The following is a 12,791-nucleotide window of genomic DNA, read 5'->3' as shown; positions in this document are numbered from 1 at the left end:
TGTGCATCGTTTGATCCCGACTCGCTTGAGTGCACCTCTATCGCTGTTAATCTTACTTATTCCACCTCTTCCTTTCTTTTCTTAGAATCTTCATTTCCCGCAGATGTCTCTGATCGTTGTCTATTCCTATCACTCTGTGACTATGAACAGCTTGTCACATTCGTGACCAACTCGTGTTATTCCGGGACAAGCCGAATAGCGTCTCGTGCCCCTCTCGTGGCCATTTTTGCGACTAGGTTCCGTCTTAGCGCAAACGGGCATACCTAAAACAATTGTCAACTCGTTGCGTAATAGTTCACATATATTTCCCCATATATTAAATATATTTCAGATGCAATTTAAAGGACATGGGGACGTGCGGAATTATACAGTATGATTGAACAAATTTAACTGTGTCTTGGGTATATTTTTAAATGCAAGACATATGTAAAATCAAAAATTATTTCTGAGGGATTATTTGACAAAGAACTCGAAATCATACGCGCATTCTGATTGGTTTGTCGTATTTTCGCACATAACATTCATCGATAAGGGGACGAGTCTTCTTGCAGGTTACGGAAAGGGGCGAGTGGTGACGAATGAGCTTGTCACTGACAGGCCGGGTAACATGACTGACAGTACGTTGTCGGTAAGAACAGTTTCTCCAATTTCTGGCATATTTTCCGACATGAAATGACACTAACGATATCACAAGGTGTGAAAGTTAGTGTTTAATCACTGATCTTACCTCGATCGATGTCTTTGTAGCAGATATTTCACTATATTTTCAGTTGTCGGCGAGAGAGCGATTCACAGCTTGTCACTTCTCACGCATGCGTCTTGGGACTGAATAAATACTTGTAAATAAAAGCATCAAAACCATATCCATAATCCTATGAAATCTTTGTTAAAGCAGAATCACCCGTGAAGATCCGGGGTAGACTAGGTCTTCAGCAACCCATGCCTGCCGTAAAAGGTGACTTTGCTTGTCGTAAGAGGCGACTAACGGGATCAGGTGGTCAGGCTCGAATGTCATCGTATCCCATTTGCGTGGATCGATGCTCATGATATCCATCACTGGACTGTCTGGTCCGGACTCGATTATTTACAGACCGCCGTCTTAGAGCTTGAATATTGCTGAGTGCGGCGTTAAACAACAAACAAAAAAAGAAAGAAAGAAACAAACAAAAGCAGAATCCAGTGTACGATTACGACTATCTATGATAATAATAATAATGTTTATGAATCACTGTAAAATAGTGATAATACCAGGTGAAACAAATGCTTATAGAATACTCTTAACGAAAGTAGGTGATTGGAAGAGATATTAGTTTCTAGGAACAGTTGTATGATAACAATGAACGAATTGGGACCACTTACAACCTATAGTGAAGTATGACGAAAGATGGGAAATTTCAAAGTTGACATTTTTGGATCAGTAGTGCGTAATACCGCCACGATTTGTCAAACATTCACTCACTCGACGAGGCATACTGCGTATGAGTCTCCCTATGGCGATTTAAGGGAGTCTGTCCGACTCCTCTTGCAGCGCCTAAGTTCAGCCAACGTGGTCGGCGGTCTTTGACGTTGACGCACACGTCCCCCTACCATGTCCCAGACGTGTTTAGTTGGGGAAAGGTCTGGACTCATTGCTGGGCATGGTATTCTATGGGTGTTGTGCTCCCGGAGGTGAGCATTGACGAATCGTGCACGGTAGTCTTGTCGTTGACCTGGAACGCCCTGAACGGCGTCGATCGTTAACATTTTGGGTGTGTTGGGACCTGTTCCATAGTCTGTTTATCACAGACTGTGAAACATTGAACGTATTGACCAGTGCACGCCGAGTTCTGCCAGTGAAAGTGTCAAAATCATGAATGACATCCTTCGCACGTCTGTGGCGCTACGGCGTGATGCACGTTCAGACAAAAGGGAGTGTTGTGGTGTTAACTTTTAGAGATATAAACCTTCATTCATTTCATTTTCACAACTATTTTGGTCTTTATCTAATTACGCCAAATGGAATCTGTTTTGGTTGATAATGAAGGTTGGTTATTCTTTTGCATTGACGCTTGATATTTGCATTGGGTGTTTGTCGTCCACGCTTATCTTTGTTTCTAATACTTGGTATTAAAATATATATTTCGTGATCCCTTACTTTCTTGGTGTATATGATGTAAAAAAAACATCAAATGCTGATGAATTTCCTTACATTTCTCCAATGTGAGGCGTTCTTAAAACTGAAATTTATTTAATGCCTATTAAATTCTTAAAATGTAATTGACCAGCGAATTTTCAGTTCAGGAGCAAGCCACAATCTCCCAGACCTTATCCCGTTGAATTTCATTTTTGAGCTGGAAGAGAACACCCTGACAAAGACCTTCATTTGTGGGGTTAATGTAATACATCGTTAACCCACACATGTAATGTCGTGCCGGCTTCTACGTGCATGTAGTGGCGCAGTATGCAACATTGTCTTTTCGTACTTTGGACAAGATCTTCTCAATATATTGTAATACCGTGCAGTAGATTAAAAAATCGGGATTTATAGGCAAATCAACGCTATTTTGCTTGTTTGTATATTCACTTCTTAACCTAGCTGAAGGAAAACATACCGTTATCGCTAGAGCCGTAATTTGTTTTTTATGTTGTTTACGGTTTATATAAAACACAATAGAGTGGTCGAAATATACATTAACATAGGATTTAGAATTATGTTGTTTTTAATTACATGTCTTAAAAGTCAAGATTGGTGGGTGCATTAAGTTTGTTTGCGCCAGTATCAGATCTAAATATGAGCTAACCCCTGAACAACTTCTTTGATAGGCATTTAGATGTTGGAGTACTAAGTAAGGATAAGAATTTATGGATGAACAACTTCTTTATTACAATTAAGAGCGACGTTTCGGTGCAGGTTCTAACACTTGCTTGATAACGGTGTTAGAATCTACACCAAAACGTCGCTCTTAATTGCAATAAAGAAGTTGTTCATCCATAAATTCTTATCCTTACTTAACCCCTGAACAATAGTGAAACTGTCGCTTTATGTTTGGACGGTCTTTATCTGGGGAATTTAGCTTGGATAAACAATCCAACACGTTTTAGAAAAAAACGCCTCATGAGAACATCTAGAGTCAACCGTCTTGACTCATTTGGAATGTCCAAAACTAAAACATTTTCGTTGAACTTCATTATTGATCTGATATATACACAATCCTATATCGTTGGAAATGACATGTAACTCTAACAGACAGACAAAACGGCGAAACACACATTCTTGGACACATGATACAAATTTACAGTTTGAAATTGTGTTGACGATGTATTCTAAATTGCCAGATTGCAATCTTAATACTTCTTGAATACCGCCGTCATGTCGCTGGAATATTGCTGAGTGCGGCGTTAAACAACAATCAAACAAACATGACAAACCTCTTGAATAACCAACCCAATGCATTGTCTCAAGATACTGAGCGTAGTTTAAATTCCTCGGTATAACTGTTAGCTCTGGAATAAATTTAGGAAACTTGGCTGAAACATTCAGTTAATATAACTGAAATGTTAGTTATTACTACATTAGCATAAGTTGTCGTTAATAAAAGCGGCCAAACCCTTTCCATATCCATAAAAAATCTCTGCTAAATGCCGAGTCGATTGTACGATTCTGACTATATGATGAGCATGTGTTTAGGAATCACTCTCAGATAGTGATGATACCAGCCGTTCGCGAAAATATTCTATGAATGTTGTGCTCCAGGAGATGAGCATTGACCTGGACGCCCTGAACGGGGTCGACGGGGTAAGACTTTAGATGTGTTGGTACCTGTTCCATAGTCTGTTTACCACAGACTGTGAAAAATTGAACGTATTGACCAGTGCACGCTGAGTTATGCCAGTGAAAGTGTCAAAATCATGAATGACATCCTTCGCAGGTCTGTGGCGCTACGGCGTGATGCACGTTCAAACAATAGGGAGTGTTCACACGAAAGCCGCTTTAGTGCTCTGAGGTAAAAAAGTAACCCTCATTCTTAGCTGAGTGCCCGAGGCCAAGGTTTAATCAACGTTCCATGCTAACGCCCCAGGCCCCCTGGATGTGTCAATGGTAATCGTCGCTTTGACCACAAGCTGTCTGATGCAATACAATGGAATGACGAGTACATTGGACTCGAATCACCATAACATGATTTCGACATTATATTACCTTTGAGGTTTCTACTTAGACGAATGTTTAGGGTGCGGATTATGGACATGAATCGGGGCCTCAGTTACTATTTTGTTTTCATCAAGCGCTGAATTTAGTTAACTTTTCCAAAAGTGGTTCGCTAGACATGCCTGTATGGCATCGATTATGTTTTTGTTTCTGGCGTTGGCTAAAGAAGCTGTGAAAATAAATACCTAATAGTCTCATTGATAAGCAATTCTCTCGCATTCAGTAAGATGTTCAATTAAGACGTCGCAATTCTATAACACTCACGTTTACTCCAAACAATTATGAAGCAAATGACAGACAAACAAACCTGGTTATATATACACACGCATCCAAAATGAGTTCTCTAAACATTATATAACAATTACGACAGGGTGAATGTTTAATGAAAATATTTAAGGAAACTGGCGTGAGAATGTAATTTATTAGTCGTCTTGGGGAACAAGACAATTAATGTATTGGGCTGTATGTCAATTAAAATGATTTGTTTATCATTGAACCACACAATATTGGATTCACCTTACTCATGGTTTACATGTACCGGCCATTTCATAATGAAATTTATTCCAATCAGCAATACAATATTCTTTGAAGGTTTAGTCTTTACTGGTCGTATTTACAAAATACAAGTTAAAAACAAGTCTTCAGAATTAACTGAAATCGTGTTATTGCGGACCAAGTAAGACTTTAAACCCTACTTTCTTGACGCTTCTTTGCAAATATACAGTGTACATTACGTCGAAACATTGTGTCATCAATCTGGAAGCATGTTGATCTGGACAATGTCATGAAGTGTCCGGATAAACGGGGCTTCGCTGTATGAACAGGGGTTAGATGCAGGTGTCCTATTACTACTAACTTAGTAGCGAAATATATACATAATTTGAATAAGACTTGTTACAAATACTGTACGTTGATACAACACTTTTGTGTATACAGGTAATGCACGTAAACCATTCACTTCACAAATTTGCATTTATAATTCTCATCACAAGAATATACTCATATAACAAAGCACAAAATATGCTGAAACATTCAGATAATATATTTTACGAGTATGATTTTAAATTCTTCACTTTCGGGCTAGATTTAGTTAACTACGTCACAAAAGGAATTCGAAACATGCCTCACAGTTGACACGAACAACTGACAGCCATAGAGAATGTTAATGATATAATTGGGATAATATTGCCAATTCATCAATCTCTTTCGTATTAATATTATATTACAGCTTAAAGATGAAATGATAACGTTGTGATAAAGACGTAATGAAGAAATGGCTACCTTACAGTGCCGACAGCATTATGCATACCGTTTCGTTTACTGCGTAAGTGACCATAGTTCACAATGGCAGACGCTACCTAACAATAACACCCTAAGGCCGATCCACAAAAGATGAAGACCTCGTATTTTGCAATCAGTTGTTATCGCACTCGTTGATTTGATACTTGATTGCGAGCAAGGCAACGCCATGTTTTAAGCTGCAATCAGATAAAGGATGATTGCATTCCTGAACGTTTGATCACACATGCACGGTCCAATAGACATGTTTTCATTGTTACGATGACAATAAAGCGGAGTGGCTGGGGTTGGTGACATGCATTAGGATTCGCGTGTTGACGTGCACACAGTTGCCTTACATAGGATTGTTCGTGACGAAGTCTTGTCTAGCTCTCTAAAGGTACGTCATGTCTATCAGTTGAATGCAAATATTTGATCTCTTTAACGATATGCTACAACAAATCATATTTAATAAACTAAGTTGTCGTGTCAAATAGCTCATATTTACATACATGTTAGTAATTGATATTTATATTACCCAGTATTTGCAGAGGGATGAAAGAGATCGTGTTAAAATTCATACACATATAGAGTATTATGTTGACTCATGGACGAGAATGAATGTTGCAATGGGCTTGTTAATTTGACCTTGTATATGCTGGATAATAATTTCGTCTCAGGGTTCACAAAAAAAGAAATGCATTGTTGACTGGTCCTGAAAAAGGTGATGTTCCTTCAAATTGTTTGGCTCTTTCTTTTCGAGATGAAAACTGTACGTATGTTTTGAATCAGTGACCCAGAAATAATAGTCGGTCCTTTTTATGTTTTTTTGTCAGTATAAATGTAAAACAGACTACGTCGTTAACTGCAGATTATATATGTTATATATGTTGACTATGCATGTGCTTCTGATAGGGCCATCGGCAGGGCAGGATACGCTCGCAATTTTCACGCACACCTGGTATCGTCACCAATTGATAGTGATTTAAAAACACATCGTACAAGGCAGAGATCTCTTTTAGCAGATAAGTCTTATGATTATGGAAATGGTTTTGTCGCTTTTATTTCTTTACTAATATCCGTAAACGCATATTTTGCATGGACCTTAACTAAAGTTATTTTAGTTTTCAGTTCCCGTTGCAACTTTGCAGGCAACTGATATTTGGAATATATTTTTTCATGGGAAATGCAGGGAAAAGGCTCTCAGCCCCGTTCCACAAAGCGATATCAGCGCTACGACTATCGAAAGCAAATGTTAAAGTATGGGAGTTACGATCGTCATAACTCTGAGGTCGCTTTGTTGAACGGGGTTCATAATAGACGTAGGTACCTATAGTCATCACTAATATACATTATTCTTCTACCCTCTAATCGTGAAGATCCGGGGTAGACTAGGTCTTCAGCAACCCGTGCTTGCCGGGAAAGGCGACTATGCTTGTCGTAAGAGGCGACTAACGGGATCGGGTGGTCAGGCGGGCTGACTTGGTTGATGCATGTCATCGATCCCAATTGCGTAGATCGATGCTATTGATATCAATCACTGGATTGTGTGGTCCAGACTGGATTATTTACAGACCGCCGTCATATAGCATGACTATTGCTGAGTGCGGCGTAAAACAACAAACCAACAAACCCTCTAATTATCTCTTTTAAGATCACGTAGGAATAGTATAAAGGCATTCCCTGTGAATTAGATCTTATTGATTAGAATTCAGGATAGTTCCATTATGCTGTACCTCATACATGTACTTGTGGTAAGAACCCGTGAAGATTCTCGGGTAGAATAGGTCTTCAGCAACCCGTGCTTGCCGTAAAAGGTGACTATGCTTGTCGTAAAAGGCGACTAACGGGATCGGGTGGTCAGGCTCGCTGATTTGGTTGATGCATGTCATCGATCCCAATTGCGTGGATCGATGCTCATGATATTAATCACTGGATTGTCTGGTCCAGACTCGATTATTTACAGACCGCCGTCATATAGCTGGAATATTGCTGAGTGCGGCGTTAAACAACAACCAACCAACCAACCAACTCCTTTTGATCACTGGTTTGTCAGACCCAGACTCGAGTATTTACAGACCGCCGTCATATAGCGGGAATACTGCCGAGTGCGGCGTTAAACAACAAACAAACAAACTTGTGGTAAGAGATGACTTGGCTGATACCGGAATATCGTACCCAGATAACGTGGAAAGTTGATCACTCCTTTTGTTCATTGGTTTGTCTGACCCAGATTTGTGTATCTACTGTGATGCTTAACAACATTAACCCAGTCCCCTTAATCCGCCCGAAAACAACAAATTTAAGTATTCATTCTTCTTGTCTCTGAAACTCCTTTTGGAAATTACGATTGGCATATAAAACAGAATATGTCGATATAGAAAAGATGCAGCGAAAATCCAAAACACTTTAATAATACATAAACTCCTTCTTGGAGATATATGGACTTGAAACGTAATTTCTGTTATTTCTTTCTGGTCCAGATCTGCTTATGTAAACGCCCCTGTGTTCTAGCTGAAGTATTGACTGACTGCGTAGTTTAACATTATACACTCACTCAAATGTGTCTTGGGGTGATGCTATTTTTTAATTTGACTTTCAGGGACAACTACGACATATAACGATGGGTGTTCTGGATATTTCTCTCTTTGCCCTTGTCCTCCTCGTCTGCCCTGTGTTCCCCACCACGTCCCCTGACCTGGCGTCGATGTCCCTACAGATTCAGCAACTACAGGCCACAGTGTCCGTCTTGAGCTCAGAGCTAGCCAACGTGACGGGCGAGTTGTCGAGGCACGAGTCAGAGGTCAGAAAATACACATCCTACGTGGAGAACATACAACGAGTGGTTGCCTTTGGAAGTCGCCATGGTCAGTTTGATATAGGAGGTAAAGTTGTTTTGCTCTTTCATTTTTCTGTTTTGTTGATAGAGTGAGTGAGTGAGTATGGTTTTACGCCGCTTTTAGCAATATTCCAGGAATATCACGGCGGGGGACACCAGAAATGGGCTTCACACATTGTACCCATGTCGGGAATCGAACCCGGGTCTTCGGCGTGACGAGCGAACGCTTTAACCACGAGGCTACCCGACCGCCCTTTGTTGATAGAAATTAATACACGAGTGTATGTCAGGTATCATTACGATAAATGGTATATAGCAGCACGAATGCAGCAATCTGTTTCTTACACACTCTAAAATTTTATCATTTTAGAATCGATGCTTATTTTGTCTGTTCTCATGATCGTAGTGGCACATTTATACATAACAACGGTCATGAGTGACGTCATCCGGCTCACTGCTTATTACTCATACCTACATGTAGTGTGACCCTCCACCAAACGTTTCAGTTATATCTGCAGTTGATCAAGACAAATGGTGATAATGCAAACTAGAAAATATCAAAGAACATTTATAAAACACTCTAAAACCACACAGTTTCCACACATATCAATGAATTACAATGTCGGTCATTGTCTGATCTTAGACCATCACAAGGAGTAGCCAATCACGGACCTGGAACTCGATCTAGCATAATTATATATTCACCTCAAATTGGTTTCTTAGCCATAGATGTCTGAGAAAAATCGATAAACAAACGTCCTGACAATCGAAACCAGATATAACCAGTTGCAGAGGACGCATATCAGTTCATACTTTCCAACGTCCTTTATTCACCCTACAGGACAGTTAACGTATCCATGTGGATTAGGTCCGAGTTCGTCATAAGCGACGATTCGTGATATTTGAATTCGTTTCATGAGTTGTCTGCACATATTTTCCCCAAGGGTAGAAAGATCGAGTGTAATATTTTCACATGTGCTTTGCACATATTTTTCCCAAGGGTAGAAAGATCGAGTGTAATATTTTCACATGTGCTTTGCACATATTTTCCCCAAGGGTAGAAAGATCGAGTGTAATATTTTCACATGTGCTTTGCACATATTTTTCCCAAGGGTAGAAAGAGCGAATGTTATATTTTCACATGTGCTTATTACCGATTCTTCAAATTGATTGGATAGTTAAAGCGATAATACGTAACATGCATAATTGTTGTGAATATTATATGACATCATCCATTCTTCACGAAACAAATTGATAACAATGTCAACTGCAATAGACTCACTTCAGTGACTTTATCTGTAGGCTTGACTTTTCAGTTCTTACAATTTTCTTCATTTTCTTTCTGAAAATGGCATAAAATTGCTCGCAGCTCGCTGGATATCATCTGACTAGCAACAGTTTCCATGCACATCACAATATATGATTATTCTTATAACAAGGATTCAGAATGAACAAACATGTTTTCTTACCTAAGGAGGGTATCCCGCGGAGTTGTCATGTAAAACATTTTACAATGAGGCCAGCAAACTGAAATCTGATGTAATATCATGATGTAATTTGATGTAACATATTTCATGTAATATCAATTGTATCTGAGCACCTTGCTGATAGAAGCTTTGTGAAATAAGTGCCCATATTATATAACACATAACAGGTTTTTTCCCGGCCTGTCCTCATTTCGCCTACACCCTTATCAAAACAAATTTACAGCTGACTGCACATAAGTCAAGTGCTGTGTTACCTCTAAAATAATGAACTGACCCAAAAGAAGGTTAAACAGACAAGACAATCCACCCCTACATACTTTCCATTCATATTGTTTGACATATTGTTTGTGAGTCAACGTGACCCTCACATGTTAAGAGGCTAGGGGAATCCTGACATGGACACCTTACCTGCACTGATTTCAGCAATATAGAAGTGGTAGCATTTTATATCATATACAAACAGTAGCAATGCTATATACATATATATGTAAGGGGCACAGGTGCCCCAGTCGTCTGAGGCGCCGTAATTCGTTGTGCAGAGTTCTCTCACTACGCCTTGCCAGGTATCCATATCTTGACTTCGAATTCCGGATTCGCCCTGATTATGCCAACTTAAACACTTACCTTTAACATGTAGAAACAAGTCGTGGGAAGCCATAAACTTATGATCAGAAACTGCAATGCATTGCCAAAAGGCAACAAAATTCGTGGGCGGCATGGTCACGTGGGAAAACATGTACTCGACCTGTTTATCGTGAGTGTTACCAGTAGCAGACGAATCTTTGCTGGCGTCAGGGGGGAGAGGAAGAAGCCTTCGTGAAAATTATGCGCATCAATACGTTTGTTTATTGTGTACACGTGTTAATTTGCTGGGTGTCCGGGTGCTGCCACTGTCCGAGTACTGCCCCACCCGCTCTATATGTGAAAAGGGTGAGGCGGTGAGTGGTAATTTGCGTCATAGTAAACAATATTCTAGCTTTGTTATGGCGGCCTGGAAATAATCGAGTCGAGGTATGCTGACACAGTTAGCCACGTCATACTGATTCCCGCTGATCTTCATTCGTTCGTTCTTCGATAAGCATGTTTACGATAGTGAGAGCCTCCTCTTCCCCGAAAATTCCCACTTTTAACAAAAAATCCAAAGAACAAGTTTGAATATGTCAGTATATTGGTGTCATCTAACACTTGCCCCCGTGGGGTTTCCGGGTTAGAATAGGTCCCTAGCAATCTGTGCCGGTCGTAAGAGGCGGGTGGTCAGGCCCGGTCCCCCGACGCCGTTGGTCGCTGCTCATAATGTGTTCAGTCTCTATTATCTACAGGTGGCCCTCATATAGCGGGAATATTGCTGAGTGTGGCGTTAAACAACAAACAAACATAAAGAGTGTCTAGGCTCCTACAAATTGGCAGTTCTTGCAATTTTGATTAAAGTTTTTTCCAACACCGAATTGTTTTCTGCTAAAACACATTTGTTATGTAGATTAACCTGACAGTTAATGATTATCCTAACAACATAGATACAATATCACAGTTCCACACAAGGCGCTAATTACAAAAAAACCAAGAACCAAACAAAATCCAAACATCATTCACGTGCTAAAGCTGACTCCTCTCCAATTCAGCCTCCGTGGGTTTCCAAGCAGAGCTAGAGAAAGACCCTGCACCAGTGAGAGACCGTGAGGTTCTCGCCTTCTCTGGTGTGCCCCAAAACAGGGGCAACTGCTACAACTCCACTACTGGTATTTTTATTGCTCCTGTTGGGGGCACATACATGTTCTGGTGCAACATCATCAACTTCGACCGACATAACTCCCTCGCCATCTACATATACCGTGACGGCATACCTCTGAGCTACACCGTTGCCCCGCCTGATGTGTACCAAGGAGCTGCAACCGTTTCGACGTTTACTCATCTGAAAACAGGAAGCAGAGTGTGGTTCGTGAAGCACAAAGGATCTGAGTCGCTGCAAGGTGCTGGTTGGTCCAGTTTTGGAGGAACTCTGATCAGAGCCGGTGTATAGTGGAGAACTGTATAACTTATATACTGACTGGTAGTATGGAAGCATTGGTTGTGTGCACGTGACGGATGGATGCATGAAAGAAATACTGTTATCAGGGTAAACATGTTTTTTGATGGTGTTTGTTTGTCCGCATTTTAAGAAAAATATACTCAAGAACTTATATTAATATCACCTTGACGTGTCATTTGAATTGTTATTATTGTTAATGGATTTTTAGAACTTCACAATTATGTTACATGATTTTATCTTGAATGTTCGTAGTCTCGTGATTTGGTATTTAGACAACAATGTGTCACATGGCCAATGATAATAATCAGTAAGGTCAGTTCTTCGTGTGACGTTTTGGAAAGAAGCGGTTCCCACTATTCTATTCTTGATGTACATAATTACTTGTTTGCCTGTGTGACCTGGGATACCGTTTCATTCATCGGAATCCAACATTCACTTGTCACTCATAACGTTATAATTATTTAATTTGAAGTTTACACACTATACGGCTTTTCCATTGGACGAGAAATCCGTCACATGACCGCTAAATTGACGCTCATAAAGGTATGAACGACACAATGTTGACGCAAGCTCCGACGTTCATACAGTTTGGTCCTCACTCTATGAAGCTTCATACTCCAATGAACTAACACAAAGTGAAAGTCAATTCTTATATGACACGCAGAAGGGATTGTCTTTTGTTATTGTTTTTCTAATTAAAATAATAATTTGTTTATGATGACTCTTTGTTTGTGAATCACGAAAAACATATCACACCATAGCAATACATCAAACAACAGGTCTAATGTACCAACCATTCCATGTAATGTTTTGAAAACAAAAATTTGTTCCATAAACTACTGGAAATAGGTAATTTTGTCTAAGGTTTTTTCTGAAACAATTGTGTCTGCTGGACTACGATAATAAGAGAGATAGTGTGGCTTGCTTCCAATGTGCACTAGACTCCATTGTGACTCATCAATACATCTCAGTGGC

General features: G+C 39.9%; 1 protein-coding gene across 1 annotated transcript; it reads left to right on the top strand.

Annotated features, from left to right (window-relative positions):
• Positions 1 to 5,778: 5,778 nt before the first annotated feature.
• LOC124149206 lies at positions 5,779 to 12,531 on the top strand. Its single transcript, XM_046520640.2, has 3 exons — positions 5,779 to 5,864; positions 8,067 to 8,349; positions 11,410 to 12,531. Exons 2-3 carry the CDS (start codon positions 8,088 to 8,090, stop codon positions 11,805 to 11,807), a joined length of 660 nt encoding a protein of 219 aa, XP_046376596.2. The 5' UTR covers positions 5,779 to 5,864; positions 8,067 to 8,087; the 3' UTR covers positions 11,808 to 12,531.
• The last annotated feature ends 260 nt before the right edge of the window (positions 12,532 to 12,791 follow it).

The sequence above is a fragment of the Haliotis rufescens genome, unplaced genomic scaffold, assembly GCF_023055435.1.
Source record: "Haliotis rufescens isolate VD_foot unplaced genomic scaffold, xgHalRufe1.0.p SCAF_4, whole genome shotgun sequence".
Classification (NCBI taxonomy): Eukaryota; Metazoa; Mollusca; class Gastropoda; order Lepetellida; family Haliotidae; genus Haliotis; species Haliotis rufescens.
Note: the sequence above shows the minus strand (reverse complement) of the source record. Positions and strands in the feature narration are given on the sequence as shown.